Raw genomic sequence first — 19,576 nt, forward strand, 5'->3', positions numbered from 1 at the left:
TGAGAATGTTGAGGCGTGCTTGACCTAGTTTACTGACACATTTGTGGCTTTATTACTCTAACTCATATCTATTTTTCCTAGTTTAGGTCACCACGAAAGAGTGACGACGAGAACACTTGAGGCTTTTTTAAGATAAATGGGTTGGAATCTTTCACAGCGGATCTTTTCTATCGATCTGGGAGAAATGAGAACAGTAATGAAAAGGGTAAAAAATAAGTGTTTTTTGTTTTGTTTACAATTCCATACATTCCACCTGTCATCTATTGGAATGACAATGGTGACACTATGCCAGGATGCCAGTGTGCATTAAAACATCACTCCATAACAAGTATTGACGATGACAGAACATATTTGTGAATAAAACAAACAAAAAATTCAAATAAAACAATACATGCTATGTCATGACAATAATAACAACAACAATAACAATAATAATAAATCACACTGGTCAATCATTTCATGGTAATGACATTAGAAAACAGAACAGCGCTGAGAAAAATAAATCTTAAATGTTCAAGTAATCAGTCACATCCAGATAAATAAATACATTTTGCTGCAACAATACTTAAAAAAAAAAAGAAAAAAAAAAAGATTGAATCATTGCACCTTAGATAAATAATGGTGACCATGCACAGAGAGTCAAAATGGTGCGGCTACTCTGCATCTCATCTGTTCAGTATAGCGTAAGATGACCTGCGGGTCATTCAATCATGGCTGTTGATGTTCACAGGGACGCACAGATTTATGCCTAGTCCTCTGCTGCCTGGTGACCCGACCAGAGCTGCCGACAAAAGCATGGACTAAATAACATTATTCTTTCATTTTCTCTGCGAGCGTGAGATTTTAGAAAAATGTCATGTATAGTTCTGGAATAACAGATAATAAAAAGAAAAAAAAAGAAAGGAAAACACACCCGTTTGTGGGGCGACATTTTAAAGTGGGCGATGACTGGGAGTGACAGACTCTGAGTATGAACGTCAGCAGAAATACTTCCAATAACTTTGGGCCTTTACCTACGATATGTCTTCTTGAGATTGCTGGGTTTTGAGTTTCATTCTGCCGGACATGAAAAAAATATAAAATTAAATCCAAGTTATCCAGAGAAACCTTGGCCAGAACAAAAGGGTAATCCATTCAAACACTGTGCTGACTGAACTTGGCATTAGGACCACAACAGATTGTGTTGAAATGACACAATCTGGCACAACAAGTAGGTCTATCCAGTGCCCTCAAACTCAAGAGTTTAACTTCCTCCGTTTCCAGTCTAATGCCCTCATTGTCGTAGATCAAAAACATGAATGGTGTACGAGAGGCAACAGTAAATGAAAATGAAGGGTAAAAAAAATACTCAAAGTGAGCCCTGTAGCACTTAGAGTACGTATGGTTTCCTAAAATATAATTTTTTTCTGCGACTCTGCTGACAGTGTATTTTCACTTTATCCGAACAGCAGGCTGAAGAAATAGAAAGCGAGAGGCAGCTTATCATTTCAATACTCTTATCTATTTACGTTTTTTTTTTTTTTTTTTTTTTCTCCCACAATGCAGCGACAGCTATTGTTCATAGACAGTCTGGCAGAATTCATAAAGAGGTGGCGTGCAGTGGGCAGAAGATGCACAAGTGAGACTGTTACTTACAGGCAGAAAAAGGCAGCATTATGCGGAAGGAATGTAATGCACACAGTCTACCATCAGTGTGGAGTCAGAGCACACTAAATCATGTCTGACAGCATCTCACTGACTTCCAACACGTACAAGTAGGAGGCGATTAGTAGGACATGTGACACCAAGGTGAAAAGAGGGTCCAGAACCAGGACAGATGTTTCCCACTCGATCGACTGTCTTTGAAGACATACAAAGACTATCATTTTTGTTTCCTTTGATTTCCGGTCACTTGAAGAAGAAAAAAAATAAAAAATAGAAATGCCTGAAGGAAATATCAGGAGTATCCTTCACTGGTGCTGTGGTGAGGAAAACAAAACAAAAACAATATACCCGTCATTGTCCCACTTCTTCTTTTGCAACCTGTGTCATAACGCCTCTGACTGCCGTAAACTACTGCATCTTGGTGCATTTCATAATTTTAAACTTTACAATCACCAAAATGGTCTTCCTGGTTACAAACGCCTTCTAGTTTTATTACTTGTTATTTCACCCTGAATGACACCGTGGTTTGATAAATTGCTTATTCATAACTGTAGAAGCTGCACGAGACACACTTTTTAAGGATATGGAGCATGCAATAGAACAACATGTACAGAACGACCTTATTGTAGCTTATGTATGAATAATGAAGACTTGCAAATATCCAGAATGCAAAAGGTGGGCTTTAAAAAAATATATTATTAAAGAGACTATTGATAGCAATACATAACCGCAATGAAAGTGTCATTAAGAAAGGAAGCCTTTTGTGGTGAGAGATGAGCAAATGCAAATGATTAAAAAAAAAAAAAAAGACTTTGCTTCAACAGTTCCAGGTTTTATCCTTCGCCATTTTTATCCAACCTTCTGATGTTGCCAAAACCTCAAGTTGATTCAAAAGCGACGCTCTTTCTGGCGCCTCCAAATCTCACCCACATTGAATAATGACATGTCCTTACATGCCTATGACACTAGAGGGCGGTAGCACCACCTCACAGCCAAGTCATGCGCCCCGTCACAAAGGCCACTCCCCAGTTCGATGAGTGCAAAACTAAGAGACAATCGAATTCTCCCTCTACAGTATGTCTTTGAGGACGCGTGACGACGTTTGAGTCAGACGACGGTTTGTTCTCGGAGAGCACGAGCGCGGTCCAAACCAAAAGCTTGATTGTCCAGCTGAAGGGAAACCGTCTACACGAGGAAACCAAGTAAATAAAACCTTGAGAGTCAATGTGTCCAAGCTTATTGATGACTATGGTGAGCGAGATTGTGGAAGATGTTGCAACAGCATTGACACAAACGGCTAGTGTTCATTTCCTCTGTCTTCACTCTTCTTGAACCAAGGAACCTCGTGGGCGAGTTGTGCATCCGACCCCCTTTGGGACATCCACGCAAACGGATTCCACGAAGAAAACAAAACGGAACCAACCAACAGGAGGATTCTAGTCGTTTCGTTCGAGTCAGGTCAAGTGATAAGGGGGTGGGGGGGGGGGGGGGGGAGGGGGTGGGGGTCACAGGGGTCAGATGATCCGAAGATGTCATAAGGCCACGACGGTGCACGGGTGTTTGAGTTTACAAGGCAGCACTCCTCTGTTGAGCTGGTAGAACTCCACCAGCTGAATCAGGTCGGTGAATTTGGTGGCGCCGTCGTCAAGGCTGAAGAAGACTTGGCCGTCCTCTTCGCACTACCGACGTCAAAAGGGGGGGGGGGAAGCAGGGACACGCCACATGGTGAGAGAAAAGAAAAAGGAAAGGACATCAGACTATCATCAGACAATAACAACGGTTGTACATGTTTGGGCTCAACAAAGTCGCACAACCCATGACTGCAACTTAAAACACCGACAAGCGCATTACCGGTAGTATCTGGAAATGTTTGATTTTCTGGTGATGGCACAACGTGAGCACAAACGCCTTGGGGTTACTCTGACTGACTCTCAGCAGAAACAACCTGCGCAACAAAAGAGAAATATTCAGTTGACTTGATTTTATGGACGCTTTAAGGAAGAATATTGCAAAATATGGAATTGAACTTCTTCATTTGTGCTTTATTCGGTGAGTAAGAAAACCGCATGTGTGAAACGACGTTTACCCGTCGACTTGTCCCTGCTGGTGGATAATGCGATGGGATTCTTCTCTGGTTATCCTGCCGTGGAACCACAACTGGGCTATGTGGATGACTGGGGAGACAATTTCAAAAGCATTTTTTTTTTTTTTTATAAATACACATTTTTCAAAACCTTTTAAATGGAAGGAAAAGTAGAAGTTGACGATCAACACTCTTGTGAATGTGACTTTTACCTGAGCTTAGTGACGAGTGGTGTAGTGGACTGTGGGAGCCGAGTACGTTCATTCGTTGACTCCTCTTCTGAGAGAGATGCCGCAAACAGACAACAACAACCGGGATTAGTTCATGATCTGGTGGTGTCGTCTCGGTATTTACAGTTTTAAATAGGAGCAACATCAACACTGTAATATATATACTTAATTCTTGCGAACAATTCATTCTAACTTTTCACATTTCGCATGCTGCCCCGCAGCAATATCAGCTTCATGAATAGACAATAATAACAACTTTTGTCTGGTCAAAACAACTTCAAAATCAACACAAATTTGCTCTGTATGAACGTTTGAGTAAAATAAATAGTGACATCTACAGAGACCTTTTTGAGGTTCACACCATGAAAAAAATATAGAGATATTGTGTCTTACCCTCCACGCATGCCCCTCCTCCATGGCAGCGCTCTGAGCTTCTACAGGGTTGTCAATCACCCTGCCTATCCTCCCTGAGAAATCCATCGCCACAAGGGAGTTCTCCGACACACTCCGCTAGGGGGAGACAGAGAAACACGACAGTCAGAATGTGGATGCACAGGCGGAATGCAGCTATGTACTGTACATTTGTAAACAAAGGCAGTGCAATCATTAATATTTTAATATTTTTAAAATCCTTCATCTCCTAGATTAGTTAGTTAGCTGTTCGTGGTGCGTACATCACACCGGTATCCCAGAAAAATCTAAGTTTTGCTTATGTCAAAGATCTGTTATTGTTGATTTAGTAGGTTTTAAAAGGTGCTTAAACTGAATTTAAAACACTTACCACTGGTGCTGAGAAGTGTGAAAGTAAGGTTTTTCTTTGTAGGGGAATCTTATAATTCTGGTACAATACAATCCCATACTGTAAAGAAAAAGGAACACAGTGGTAAAGCAACACTACCAACATTCTTAGCGCGCGTGTTGCACACATCATCGAAAACGGTGTCACATATGTTGTTGTAATGCTGTTACCTTGAAGAGCCGGAAGGCAGTAATCCAACAGGTCCTGCCCTGCTCGTCCTCCGCACACAGCATCCTCAACTCCTTCAACTCCCCTCGACATTTATTGGGCTGCGAGTTAACAAGATCATAAGAGAAAATAATCATCATCATCACTACCAGCACCAACATTATCACCGATGGAAGCAAGTGAATGAAAAATATATAAAACGTTTATAATAATATAAATATATAAATATAAAATGTCAGTTTACGACAGCAATAAACCAGAACATCAGCCCTCACGTATGCATGCCAACAGGCTTGTCATGAGACTGGGAGCTGCATGGCTGCTGTCAGTCATCCCTCACCTCATAACATTTCATTAGAGACTCACCTTGATACAGAACTCATAGTCTGTGGGTGCACCGTGCTGCTTTTTGCCTGAGATGACAGTGAAGATGTTGCTGTCTTCAAGGTCTGCGAGAAACTGTAGATGTCTGGGCTCCTAGACACAGAATTAATTAATAAGTCAGAACATCCCAGAGGGATACAGCCTGGAGGCACACCGACAGACATATACAGGGAGGCCACCATCAATAAAAGTCTGATTCTTTAAAGTGAAATATTACGTTTGATTTGAAAATGTTTTACTACATGCACTTGAACAAATGTCTTGATAAATAATGACCGTTGCACAAAGTGAAAAATCAAAATGTTAGAATATGTATTCTGTCCCTTGAAGATGAAAAGTGGGAGTAGTTGTTACCTTTGAGGTTCCTTTTGTAGAGCAGTAGAGTCCTGAGCGCCGCAGCAACATGTAAACTTTCTTCCATGACTTTCTCCCCACCTCCTTCACATACTGATACCCCTGGATCTCTGGACAGCTGCTGGTTGCGAGGAAGTTCTGCGGGAAAGAGATTGAGCGTATCGGGATCATCAGCACGCGGCAGATCGGATGTATTCGCTCTATAATGTCCTCCGTCAAGGGACCTCCGCCTCTACTGGATCACATCTGAAGCCGGTCGCGGACACCGAAGGAGGCCTCACCAATATATATTTATACATATACACATGCATAAATATTTACTATATATAAAAGGTTATCTATGTTTTAAGCAAGGCCTCTAATGGATTTGTATTTTCCAAGACAAATACAGTACGTACATTAGATTAACCTACAGGGCATTCGTCTTGGAAACCCTTAAAGACGGTTATGTCTCGGAGTTTGCGGTTTCCATGTTTTCACAAAAATATCACACCATGAAGCGGCAGGTTAAGTTATTTAGAGCCGATCTGGAATCTGGAGCTTGCGGCTGGAATGAAAACTGTTTCGGAGGACACTGCGGCATTATTTAAAAAAACACATGTTCGCCGGTGTTTTGGAAACATTCCACGATGGAGTTTTCCGTCATTTGCGAATCGCACCTTCACACGCGACGTTCATTCATAAGAGCTTTCTTTTCTGGAGGCGCGACACCTTGCTGCTTTTTGCGTCGACATATGGATGAGCTCGGGACAGAACTCTTGCAAAGTGCAAAGCACTTGTGTTTGGAATAAGTCAAAACGCTGGGCGATTCCTGACACAAGCCATTCATGTATCGACTCCTCTAGCATAACGTCTACGTGATCAGCAGGGGAGTTAAAAGCTTTCTGCGAGTGGCGAGGATAAAGTGATGGATTCCACTTGTGGTTCTGTCTCTTGACAGCTCCATTACTTGAAACAGGAGAGAGCCAGACTGCATGTAAACCCTCCATCCATTAAGACCAAAGCTCTTCAAAATCCAAAAGGAATCTTTTTGTCTTATACTGGCGGACAAGTAGCATGACACAAGTGTGTGAATTTGTGCTGTGCAAACATACTGTAGGTGCGCGAGGAACTGCGTGTCCTATTCCTGACTGCTTAATTCCATCCGTCGTAAGAGCGGGGCTTGTGGCGCGTATGCCGAGACAGTCGTGTGTCAACAGGGGATCAACGGCAGTTATTACTGCAGGCTCTGACGAGACACTCTGTCTGAGGGTCAGAGGTGAGGTATGTTACCTTTTATTGTACAGTATGCGGTGGGTGCTGACTCTGATCCGTGTGTGCGTGTCAGGAAATGAAAGGAGCGCGAGAGACGGGCGGAGAGAGCAGCGTGTGTCCCCCCCCCCCCCCCCACCACCCCCCCCGAGTGCGTCGCGCCGCATCTACCTGAAGGAGCTGAGATGGTGGAATCGTACGATTGGCTTCCTGGCACCACGCGACCATTTGCTCCGGGAAAAATGTCTGGTGGAAGAAGAAGAAGAAGGTGGAGAGCGAGAGAGAGAGACGGAGGCAGACAGACGGAGAACATCAGCCACCGTGACAATAATTACAGGGTCGGAAAGTGTGACGGAAAAAAAAAGGTGGAACGTCACGCAGATCTCATTAGTCAGTCAAGTATTTCACAATAATACAAACTGTGGAGACAGAGCATGTCTTTCATTCCATCTGAGGAAAGTGGACCCTCTTTAGAGCAAACACCACCAGTAGACGCTTTACTTGAACATCTCTTTGCATTGTGCTCAACATATTAGGACACCGTGTGGTGTGACGCTGCTTTCCTTTTAGCGGGACGTATCTTTAACGGTTTCAAAGCATTCTAAAAAAAAAAAATGCAAGAAGGAGCTGCATTCTCCTTCACAGGCGATTAGGTCACATGTATTTTAAGAGGACAAAGCTTGTTAAGAAATGTGTAGAGAAAGAAAAAAAAGAAGCAATTACCTGGGGGTTTCTGAAGAATTCATATTTGGCATAGTTCTTCCTGAAGAGGAATCTGCTGTCGCTGGTCATAGAGGCCTGGACCTGAACCACCAGCTCGTGGTCTTCTAGACAGCGCTCTGATGGGAGACAATGAATGACGTTAGCTACGCTAGTATTAACGCATACTAGTTATGACACTTACATTATAGAACATGTTTTGTTAAAAGGAGTGAATGGAAATATGTGACTGATTTATTCCTATCTATAAGATAAGATAAGATAAAATAATCCTTTATTAGTCCCTCAGTGGGTAAATTACAGGATTACAGCAGCATTGCTCACAGTAATAAGTAAAAAACAAGTAGTATAATAACAGAATTAAGATAAAAGAGTAAAAAACAAGAAGAATATTATATATACAGACGGAGTAGAAATAGAATAAAGTGGATAAAGTGGATAATAATATACATACTGTAGTTTTAACATTATGATCAAAACATTGTTCTCAGTCTGTCAGAAAAGCACAATGGAAATTATATAGATATCAGAAGATTAGAAGAGCCTAGAAGTCTAGAAAAACATACAAATGAAACTGAACACAAAAGCACTTTTCTTCTTTAATAAACACTAATAATCTGATTTTCCAGAACGACAAGAGCATGTCAGTTGTGTGAGACCAAACTTAAACAAGTTGTTTTCCTGTTTAGAACCTGACCAAGTGTTTCTTCTTCTTCTATATTAGGAGTAACGCACTAATCATACATACATTTGCATATGGAAACAGCAGATTTACATACTTTTGGGAAATACATGTAAACAAGTGGTGAATGGCAGTAACTTGGGTTTATTTTGAAGCTCAATTCAGTGGTCGAATGGGACGTTTAGAAACGCAGACTGGTTTCAACGGCTCCTGCTCATCACACGAGCCGAGGCTGATGATCTGTTTCAATGAGATTAAAAGTGGGCTGGGATTTCACTAAAAGTGTGCCCTTGTATGGATGTGGTCCGAGGTGCTGGAGATTTATATTCTGTGACTGCGATGCTAAAATTGAGTCATGAGTCTCTCAATTCCCAACAGCTTGTTATCTCCGTCATTATCTTTATTCCAAGAACATTCTGCCTTTTCCACGGTGCATCCAATTAAAAAGGCTTTCGAGTCTCCTAACTTTGTTCGTCTGCTTTCTCGGTGAAATACAGAAGTTTGACTGCACAACTTCATCTCACATAATCATCATTAGCGCGTGTGTCCCCCCCCCCCCACCCCCCCCCACTCCTTCTACCTCTTAATCACCTCTGTCACGATCTCTTTTCTATTTTCATCTCGTCGCCTTGTCTGATGAGTCACCCGTGTTGGTGACTCACGCCGGCAACACACTACCTCACTGTCCCAGAGCTGTTAACCTTTTCAGGGTGACAAGCGGAGAGGTCAGTGTCACTAATCTCAAAAGGGGCCATTTCATCCCATTCAGCAGCGCGGCAGCGAGTGGGCAGCGATGTACGGGAATAGGCCTCTATTCAAACGCACTATTGTTCGGGTCTCTCTGAAACTTCTATTCTCGTCTACCGCCCCAAAAACATGCGCACGCGAGGAGCACGGTGGCAACATGTACGCGCCGCAACACGCACTTCCTGTTCCAAGAGTCAGAACTCAACACGGAGAAGCAGCGTTCAGTTTTTTCTGCTCCACATATCTGGAACTAAGTCCCCCGAAAGCTGAAGGTCTGCTGAGACCCCCCAGAGACCCTCAGAGATCCTCAAGCTCCTTGAAATCCAGCATGAAGACTTTTCTGTTTGCTGTTGCCTTTAATTGAACAAGATTCAAGGATATCAATCAATTTCTGCATCTCACGGCTGCATTTCTTTTTTTAAATTTTATTTTATTGCAACTTTTATTCTATTTCTTGCTTTTTGATGTTTTAATGAATGTTTCTTAATTGTTTTTAAATCTCGTTTTCATTTGCATAAAGTTTTGATGCATTAAATGGTTTTTATGTGAAGCACTTTGAATTGCCTTGTTGTTGAAATGCGCTATACAAATAAACTCGCCTTGCCTTTATACCGTGGTCTAAAATGTCTCAAATATAAATGTTATATCAACAGGTACAATAAACCAACAGCGCAGACACACTCTGGTCACATGGTTCTGTCGTGGCAAAAATGCATAAACCTTCAATTTGAACAGTCAGCACATCTCATTTTATGAAACTCCCAAAACATTAAATACGAGAAGTAGTTATTCCAGACCTGAAAATAATACGGTTGCAGTACAGGTGCGCCAGAGTAGAAGAGAGGCTATAGAATAGTTACTCCCGAGCCAGAAACTATGTCAACCCCACTGCGTTTGGCAGCATTGTGTTGGCAGCGTGATGAGAAATGTAATCAGATCAGGGTGGATGGTGAAATATTAAAAGTTAGAGCGTCGAGGGCCCGTACTTTTAATAAGCTTTTCCTCGTGTGACAGCAAAACAGCCAGCGGTATATTGACACAAGTTGTCAGTTGTAACAGCAGGTTTGAAGTGTTTTTACATCTGTTTTTCACCATGTCTTTCACTACCAGGCACACTGCTCTATATAAAAACTGCACCCCCTCTTCTCCCACATCTGTTAAACTGTAAAGACATGAGCACCGAGCACAGGCTCAACTTGTCTTCCATAAGTGCTTTATAATCGCCCTCTCCTCGGGGGGAGGTTGAGTTTTCGAACCTTCAGCTGACCACAGCTTTCCAAACTTACTGTTACACTGCCAAGTCTAACACAAAATCAGCCCCGGACAGAAATGCAAAGCTCTCTTCCTCCAAGTAAGCAAAATCCTTCATCAACCCCCCCCCCCCCCCCCCCCCCCCCCCACACCCGGTATAGAGCATCTCTTTGGAATACTGCTTCCTACTTTTTAGACTCTAGACAGTCGTTTCAGTGCCACATTTGGAGTTCAAGAATAATTAAAAAAAACAGTGAGTGTGCGGGTTTTCTAGTTTTTAGCAAATGGGAGCGAAAGTACCAAGCGACACTAAAATACCTCTTAAATCTCTCAAGCTATGTTTACTCCTAAATCTATAAACAATGGACCCGTACTACATGCTACAGCTTATTATGCTAACGACGGGATTTGAATCTGTTCAAATCAAACTTAAATTCTTCATTTTTGACCTTTTTACACTAGATTCGTCCCGAGTCCTCTGCCCGATGCAGCGAGTGGTATCGGTGGTTTCAGGTATTCAAGGCTAAATGACCTTTAACATAAAAACACAGCCTTTTAAACTCTTTATCAATCATTTCATCACCTCTCTGCCGTTTCATTTATCGTACTGGATCGATAACATTCCCCCGTTTCTGACACTGACAGCAGCTGCAAAGGTTTGGTTACAGTGTTCGTCAGTTCCATCTCTACATCTTCTCATCCGTGACCTTCAATCTTCACCTTCTCTTCCTTACGCTTCTCATCCGCTGGTTTCCACTCTGAACCCTCCCGTCCCAATTTTAGGGAGGAAAAAAACCCTCATAGTGTAATCTTCTAAGAATGATCTCTTTTAACCTGCAGTCTATAAAAGAGCAGTCTCGTGACATCTTGCTTTCACTATCCTGTCCTGTGCATAAAACATTAACTTTTTCTCATCACCACCAACACCGAATAAAATAACTCTGTAATGCTCAAACAAGGTGTCAAGATGTAGGCTTCAGGCTTGTATTGTTTATCAACTGCCGTGCTTGTTTCATTTATGAGAATTATGCCGGTTCCCCCGAGAGGCATTGGTAATATTTAATAAGGGCCCCTTGGAAAGCCTGTCTCCACTTACACTAATTCTGCTGTTTACTTGCAAATATACATATGTGTTTATTCTGCTTCAAGCGCACTGTACACTGAAACTGGAATTTGTTATCAGCCCTATGTGACTCCTTTAACTGAGAAGTTGGTAACAATAATTGAATTGATCTTACCTGCAATTAGCATCAGATTTTATTCCGACAACGTTTAGTGTACACTCTTACTCTTCCCACAGTTCCATCTGTCCTGCAAATACATGGACGTACAACTCAGGCATCTAAGTGCTTTTCTTTTATCTTAACTTCCCATTGTGCCTGCACTACCGGAGTTAGAATATCCTTGGCCTGCCAGTGCTAAAGTACCTCTGACCTCATCTCAATACGTTTCACCGGCATATTTTGCACGTGCTCAATGTCTTCCTTGGTTTTTTCCCCCCTCGTCGGCACGCCACTGCACCGCTTCAGCAGCCTTCCCACACAGCCGCCGTGTTGTACTTGATCAGATCGCGGTGCGTTATTGCTCAGTGCGTGCCTACGCTGGTATAGTATGTGCATGAACTCATCCTTGAACACACGCCCGCGCGAGAAGAAATATGGGCCCGAACTGTTTGTCTTTGCATGCATGCGAACACGCACACGTGTCAATGCACCTGTGTACGCGAGTGATTGCATTGCATGTCTCAGTTTCCGTGTAGGTTTGCGAGTGTGTGTGTGTGTGTGTGTGAGTGTCCTTTTCGTGTGTGTGTGTGTGTGTGAACAGTGCCTCTTACCTAGCCCGAGCAGCGGGTGGTGTTCAACAAGTGCCCAACTGTTGTCGTCCACACAATGGCTTTTATAAACCAGGAGCTGGCACAGGTCCCTGGCTGTCATGTCGGCCGGGATCTCCACGACTTTACCCATGCCGTCTTCACTGAAGATCTTCACAATCTAGGAAAAAGAAAAACACATTCAAGATCAATTATAAAGAAACTTCAAAGATCATTTCAAGGTAGTTTGGTCAACTAGACTGGAGTGTTTCAATAAAGAAGGACAAAAGGCCTTCAAACCAGTAATGCGGGTGCCCTTGATATGATAAAATGAAGACAGACCTTTCCAAGATGGTAGTTTAAATATACATTTTCATGGCAACCCCTCAGGGAATACTTAGTTGTGATAAAGTAATTTAACATAAATCATTTTTGAAAACCTAATAGGTGGGTGAAGCCAGCAATTTTTCTTCAAACACTAGCATAGTGTTTATCATATAGCGCCCCATACATTAGAACATACACAGGCCTGTAATTATAGCACACAATAGAAAAGAATAGACATTCAAAACTATGTAGCAATTGTGGTGTGAGAAATCACAGACAAGCATTTCTTAGAGCAACTTGTTGGTGTAATATAGAAGCAAATATACTATAGTGCGTGTATAACAAGGACTGCCTGCACAAAATAAGATATATGCTGTACTGTAGCTTAAGAGGAAGTAAACACTGTTTTCAACCATAGCTTATCACAAAAATGTATGCAAGTGTGACAGTTGAATATGCTTCAAGCTCAACTTCATGGACACAAGTTATTATTATTTTTTTCCACAACTTAACATGCTGTAATTGGACCGGTCTGTGGATAACACCTAATTGAATTTTGCTCCGTTAATAATACAGACTCAAACACGTACTTACACACATGTTGAGCCACTACTTCTCAGTCCAGTATAATGTATGTACTGTATTGCAACAGTGGATCAGCCTCTGTGTAGCTTCATCTCCAGTCATATGGTTGTACATCCGTGTATATACAGTGGTTAAGCTTCCCCTTGTTGGAGATCAACAAGAAAAAATCCAGGAAAGATAACTGCCGTCGCTATTATGGTTTATAGTCCTAAATCTACATCCACAGGTTGGCTTTCCGAAAGGGAACCCGTGCAGTCACATTCACATGATGCACATTTAATGGCCCAGTGAGGAAACTAGAACAGCCTAACCTGCAGAAGAAATCCTACACAGGAATCCAGCCTAGTAAGCCCACACATGCCATGTATGCACCCTTCCCACATAATATATTATGACAAAGAAATTCTGTTCTCTTCTTGCGGACAGACGCAGCTCATAAGCATCACAGTTTGTACAAATCCGGCCTGAGGCGCTCTATCCGTCCGAAATGTTCAAGGCGAAAGGCAGGGGAGCCTCTACAACTCAAAGCTGCTAACGTACAAGACTCTCTTTTTTATTTATTTTTTTTGTGCTCTGCTCACATCTCGAAAAAAGACAAATTGTCTTCAGCCTTTTAAAAGGTATTTACACATTCCACGTCTCGCCCCTAGTTAATCATAGCAGCACTTCAAAGAGTCTTCGCATGTTAAAAAGAGTCACACAAGGAGAGATAAGAGACGCGGAAAGAGAGCGGTCTTACCTCCACGGCCCGCAGTAGGCAGCACTCCGCGGAACACGAAGGCATTTTTGGTGTCAGCCTGGCTCCCCAGACACACGTACACACACACACACACACATACATACACACACACACACACACACACACCCACACACACAGTCACTAAGACAGAAAACCCTTGCTGTTATGTCGCCCTGCCCCCTCCAAAAAGAAAGACAAATGTGGATGCCTACAGCTGACAGTTGCAGTTGTGCTACCTGTCACATAGCCTGCAGACTAGTCCTTCAGTCTATCTAGGCCGCCGGCTCTGTCTTTCAAAAATTAAAAAAACGTCTGTATGACCTAAAGCCGCTGTCTGTACAGCTCACAGGACAGAGACACAGAGACAGTCAGTGATCGGACGGCAGCAGGTACAGTACAGTGCTTCCACTGCCAGTTAAGTCTTGACAACTATCTTTCTTTCTCTCCCTCTCTCTCCCTCTCCCCCTCACAAAGGGTTACAGCCTCAGCCACAGGCTCCGAGGCACACTGAATCAAACCACACGCTCACCGACCAATCATAAGGCTGCAGCAGGCTGATGTAATCATTCCCACACAGACTCAGGCGCACATGCGCACGCACGCATGCACGCACGCACGCACACACACTCTCTGTGAGTCATACACACTCCAGTAGAAACACAGACGCACAGTCATGCACAGACGCAGCCAACTTTTTTTTCAGACCTCTTGCGTGCTCCCTGCCTCAGTTTCTTTTCAGAGCTCGACGTGCGAGGGTTCATTTGAGAAGGGTGTGTGTGGGGCAGTCAGGAGGAGCTGGAGCAGGAAGAGGAAGAACGGATAAAGGAAGGAGTAAAAAATAAAATTAAAAAAAATAAAAGGTTTGTCTTTGTTGCTTCTCGTGTCTCCAAAACGTTCAGAAGTGTTCAAGTGAGGGCTTGTTGGCTTCTACGATTTCCTCTTCGTCTTTGCTTCTCTTTTCCTCTCCCTCCCTTCCTCCCTTCCTTCCTTCCTTCCTCCCTCCTTCCCTCCTCGTGGCTTAACTTTGAACTCCCCAGTCAGATCTCTCTGCCTCTCACAGCAGTAACAAGACTCATTACAGAGCAAATGAAATGAAACAAACCTGGAGCAGCACTTGAGCTCTCCGACCGACTCCTCCTCCCCTGGTGGCGAGCTTTGTGCCAACATTCTTTCTCTCCAAAGAACAAAAAAAAACTGGGAGACTTCTGCACAACCCCACAACAGCCCCCTCCACCCCTCATTCTAACTCTGTTATTTAATATGCCATCAGAGAGACAAAAGCCTTGACACGCCCCGTCTGGGACAGGCGAGATCAGCCTTACGTTGTCATCGAAGGGACTTCTTCTGGGTTTTCCGTACTTCTTTTTTCAGGAGGAAAAGGAGGGCGCATGCTTGCACACGTGGGGTTGAGGTGTCCAGGAATAAGCACAGTTCCACAGAAGGAAAGGAGGAAATAGTGGCACAAGGTAAAAGTGGTAGCAGGAAAATACAATTTAATTTACTGTAGCGGGGAAACTTTAGGGGAGGGAGGGATGGAGGGAGGGAGGGGAAAGTCTGCCGCTGGGGGAGGGGATACAGAGAAAGAGAAAGAGAGTGTGTGTGTATGTATGTGCGTGTAAATGATTGCACATGCACATGTGTGTGTGTGTGTGTGTGTGTGTGGGGGGGTGGGGGGGGTGGATAGGGAGAAACAGGAGACAGACAGGAGAGAGAGAGAGAGAGAGAGAGAGAGAGAGAGGGGTCTGGTGACACACTGCAGCAGAATGTGTAGTATGAATGCGTCCTACTGTTAACTACATATCTAGCCTGCACAGCTGTCTCTCCCGACTATCCGCCAAGGCACACACCCTCGTCTACGTCACGGTGGGTCGGCCAGAGGGGAAAGCCCCAAGAAGGCTGCGCACATCACACGATACTGCAATACAGGTTTTTTCCATTACAGTGCCGTAATTAGAAGAGTTGCTCGATCTGTGCATTGGTACCAACCCCCTTTTTTGACAAAGAATCTAGTCATTACACCTTTTGACATCATTTTGATGTCACGAAAGACAGGACAGATAATCCAACGCGGCTAATGTCGGCGTCGTAACCAGGAAACCCTCTTGTATCAACACACTTTGTGCGACCTGGCCTGAGTTTGATCCGACAAGTTCAACGAGGGTTTCTATTTGACATAATAACTACATGATTATAATCATAATACAGTCCAAGTGTTTGTTTTTCCACAACTAAGAGTTGCGTCTCGTCAGTCAAGTCGAAAGACAAGTTCCAAGCCCTAAAGGTCTGTTCCACTCGTGAAAAAGCCCCGTGTTATAAACCAAATGTAACGCCATTTCAGAAGCTAGAGCGTTAGCAGTTTGTCAATAGAAACTATTTTTATGGTGCATAAGGGTTAAAGCTCCCACACAAACCCCCCGCAGAGATTCATATTAGTAGCGGTACTGGCTCAGAGTGAGACTGCAAAAAGGGGGGGGGAGGAGGGCTCTGGGGGTAGAATTAACCTTCGGTCACATTATTCCCTCTCAATACACCCCACTGATCATGTAATATTTGAAGAAATAATTGCGAAAGATTACACATTATTTACACATGAAAATAGACATGGAAATCCCCACCGTCTGCCGTGTCCAGTGCACAACACAACAGCCCTAAATAGCAAAAGTTCACACGGGGACACAAACAGCGGGGACTCCTGGGTGAAGGCCTGTTTTTTTTTTTTTTTTTTGACACATCCACCACCCCAACCTCCTCCAGGGACTCATTTGAAACTACTTACACACACACACACACACACACACACACACACACACACACACATATATACATAGGGCTGTACAAATAATAATCAGCATCAGCAGGAGCAGCATGAATCATCAGAAAAGTGTCTCCTTGTGACATTACAAAGACCACCGCATCGACGTCTTTAACTGTGTGACTGTGTGGTCAGATGTTGGCGATCAGCTGAGAGCGTTGCTCATTCGGGTGGGAGCTGATCCTTCATTAGCTGTGGGAATCTTATCTCGCAGCGTGGCAATACCATTAAGAGTGGAAGGAATGAGGAGGCGGACGGCGGAGTGACACGCGTCAACTACTCTAACAAAAGGGGAAGAAGAAAAACAGAAAGAGAAACAGAAGTTAAAAAAAGAAAGATAGGAAATCAGCCTTTATCTTCTAATGCGTTTAACTGCGTCCTCATTTATACGGGGGCGCGGAAAAGAGCAGGCCTCTCCACCTCTCTGATGACTCAGGTCTGATAACTGCCCTGTGATGTAATCCCCCGGGGACAGACTGAGAGCTACAGGCAACACACACACACACACGCACACGCAAATACAAAGTGTACATATCGTGTAGTAAGTATCTGTGCACACACACAGCCCAGACGCAGACACACACACAAAGGCAATGCTCAAGGCACAAACACACACAGAGTGTCAACTGCACTGCATGAGAACATGCTTTGGCAAACTAAAGTGTGTGTGAACGCCCAGCTGCTCTCACGCATGCACACATCCCTCTCTTTGAGAATTGGCTGCAGGTCTATAAATAACTCCACTGGTATTATGTACACATTACACGCCATTACATCAGATAGGAGTTACCCGTGGCAGATTACAATTATAAAAGACCGTTGGAGATACAAGCCTGTGCGCGCACACACACACACACACACACACACACACACACACACACACACACACACACACACACACACACACATTAGGATCCCTTACATGTGGGCAACTGAAAAAGGAAGGCAACATGGCAGCTGAAGAACGGAGAGCCAAGTCATGTGTTTGGTTCGACAGCAAAGAAAAACATTAAAATCCTGGTTCTTGCCAAAAAGACAGTGTCTAGTCACACTAACTATTTATATGGAAATTCAAGCCTGAAGTCATCTCTTTCTGGAATGACAAAGCAACATGGAAATTCTTTCCCATTAACGCACGCACGCAGGTGTCTTTATTGCCCCGGTTTTAGCCGTCAGGCTTTGTACAAATACCCCACAGCCCTTAAATGAACTGCACCCATCTTGGGATTGAATAAGCCTGTTGGTTGCAGCATGCACACTATTTGAGGCATGAAAAGAGTCACTCACTGTCTTCTGACAGCTGATGCAGTAGAATCTAGAAATAAATGAAATAATGATTTAAAGCGGTTGACTGAGTGATCCCTGGGTTTAGACTTGATCGTACGGGCAGGAAGCAGGACACGTGATACAGCTTTTATTATGAAAACAGAGAGAATGGAGGCTATTTACAATGTTGATTACTCCAACAGAGTCAGAAAGAAAGCTTAAAAGCTTTAATTTTATTTGTATGGAAACATTCACAGTCGTGTGCAGCAAGGAAAACCTATATAAACGCCACCCTTTGTGCTTTGGTTTTAAACAGCTTAATTTAGATATTTTACAGACAATGTTGCATTGTCAAAGCTTCACAGTTTCATTGCACAAGTATATACTTGTCTTTACTTTATATAGACACTTACAAAGTGCTGACTTTTAGCAGGTCATCAGTCTTGCCATGACAAACCCCTCCACTGGGAAGGTATGGCTATATCTGCTCTCTCTGTGTCTTACAAAACCTCTATTGGTATTGGTACAAAAAAAAGAACTGTAGCCATTGATCAGCTGATTTGGCTCACACGACCCACCCAGCTTCATATTCTCATTAACAAGTACTCTCTTTAAAGCCCCTCTGACTGTAATGTGTTGCCGTGTGTGGTCTCGGGCCGCCCCTGGAAACTAACCTCCAGTTGACGAGATGGAGATACAGAAACCTGAATGGGCCTCGGGCAATTGAGCCGTCCTCGCTCAGCGCCTGCAGTCAGCAGTGGTGGGAGGTACTAGCCCAAAAAATATCTGCTGACTCGTGAGGAAGGGACGGGAAACTGTCCCTTGTCATCCAATTACCGCGTCAAATTAAGACCCAAGACACGGAGGCCTATCTGGACTCAGCGAAGCAAGAGGAGGCAGAATGGGATTTAGTAGCCAGGGAACAGAGGGAGGGAGGGACGGAGGAGGGGAGGGAATAGAGATGTATGGAGAGAAATGTAGGAGGACAATCCTCCCAGTGCACACTGACAATACAGAGTCATGTACAGTGGCAGACTGCCATGTCTTCCACTGTGCAGCCATGCATCAAGCCGAACACTGTATATCCCACAGAGCCTGCTCTGTATCTAAATAATGGAGTCTTAACACCTACTTAGGGTATTAAGATTCCGCAAGTTGAAGGTTGGAAGATTTTGCTGCTGAGCTGGGTCAAATTTAATTAGCATTGCGGGTCAGGTACCACACATTGACGTCAGACCTTTGTCCGAGCCGTACAAAATACTGCATGTGCACACAAAGGGTATTTATCGCAACGGAAAAAGGTGGCGTCGAGTTTCGAATGTTCCGTTTAAATAGCAGCGGTGGTGCAAATTGTGCTTCGTGGTGATGAAAATATTTTGCGCTCAACCAAAGTTAAAAAAGATCTGGGGATGTGTGCGACTAACGCCAACGTCTATTGAGAGACGGCGCACCAAGATCTATCAGAAAACGCACTTTTGACGACCTGAACTTATCAATTTAGTGTGTTCAGCACAGGATCAGCGTAAACATCCCTACACAGCTACCAACTTTCATTTGAATTCCATATTATCACCGGTTGGTTGGAAGGTCAAATGCACCTTTTGTTTACTTCAACTAGATTTGCACATGCACAGTGTGTGGCAACACACTTCCTAAAGGCCAACTAGACAGGCTTATGATGATTCGAGAACAATCCCTCCCCTATTTACTGTGACCGCCTGCTG

At 43.5% G+C, this 19,576-nt stretch overlaps 1 protein-coding gene across 7 annotated transcripts in view; it reads right to left on the reverse strand.

Moving 5' to 3' along the window:
- Positions 1–3,134: 3,134 nt before the first annotated feature.
- grb10b (growth factor receptor-bound protein 10b) overlaps positions 3,135–19,576 on the reverse strand; it is a 51,315-nt gene continuing 34,873 nt past the window's right edge. For 2 of the 7 annotated variants that reach the window (XM_034554440.1, XM_034554439.1), the window contains exons 6-17: positions 12,148–12,304; positions 7,637–7,752; positions 7,085–7,159; positions 5,663–5,800; positions 5,291–5,401; positions 4,927–5,025; positions 4,739–4,816; positions 4,351–4,467; positions 3,940–4,006; positions 3,731–3,818; positions 3,496–3,589; positions 3,135–3,323 (exon numbers count right to left, since the gene is read on the reverse strand). In XM_034554440.1, the coding sequence (XP_034410331.1) occupies positions 3,177–3,323; positions 3,496–3,589; positions 3,731–3,818; positions 3,940–4,006; positions 4,351–4,467; positions 4,739–4,816; positions 4,927–5,025; positions 5,291–5,401; positions 5,663–5,800; positions 7,085–7,159; positions 7,637–7,752; positions 12,148–12,304 (1,287 nt within the window). In that variant the 3' untranslated portion in view covers positions 3,135–3,176. Of the gene's footprint in view, positions 3,324–3,495; positions 3,590–3,730; positions 3,819–3,939; positions 4,007–4,350; positions 4,468–4,738; positions 4,817–4,926; positions 5,026–5,290; positions 5,402–5,662; positions 5,801–7,084; positions 7,160–7,636; positions 7,753–12,147; positions 12,305–13,774; positions 13,833–14,010; positions 14,417–14,479; positions 14,793–14,876; positions 15,213–19,576 lie in introns of those variants that run through there. The other 5 variants (XM_034554444.1, XM_034554445.1, XM_034554446.1 and 2 more) reach the window with 5 other exon arrangements.

Source organism: Cyclopterus lumpus, chromosome 16 (genome assembly GCF_009769545.1).
Source record: "Cyclopterus lumpus isolate fCycLum1 chromosome 16, fCycLum1.pri, whole genome shotgun sequence".
Classification (NCBI taxonomy): domain Eukaryota; kingdom Metazoa; phylum Chordata; class Actinopteri; order Perciformes; family Cyclopteridae; genus Cyclopterus; species Cyclopterus lumpus.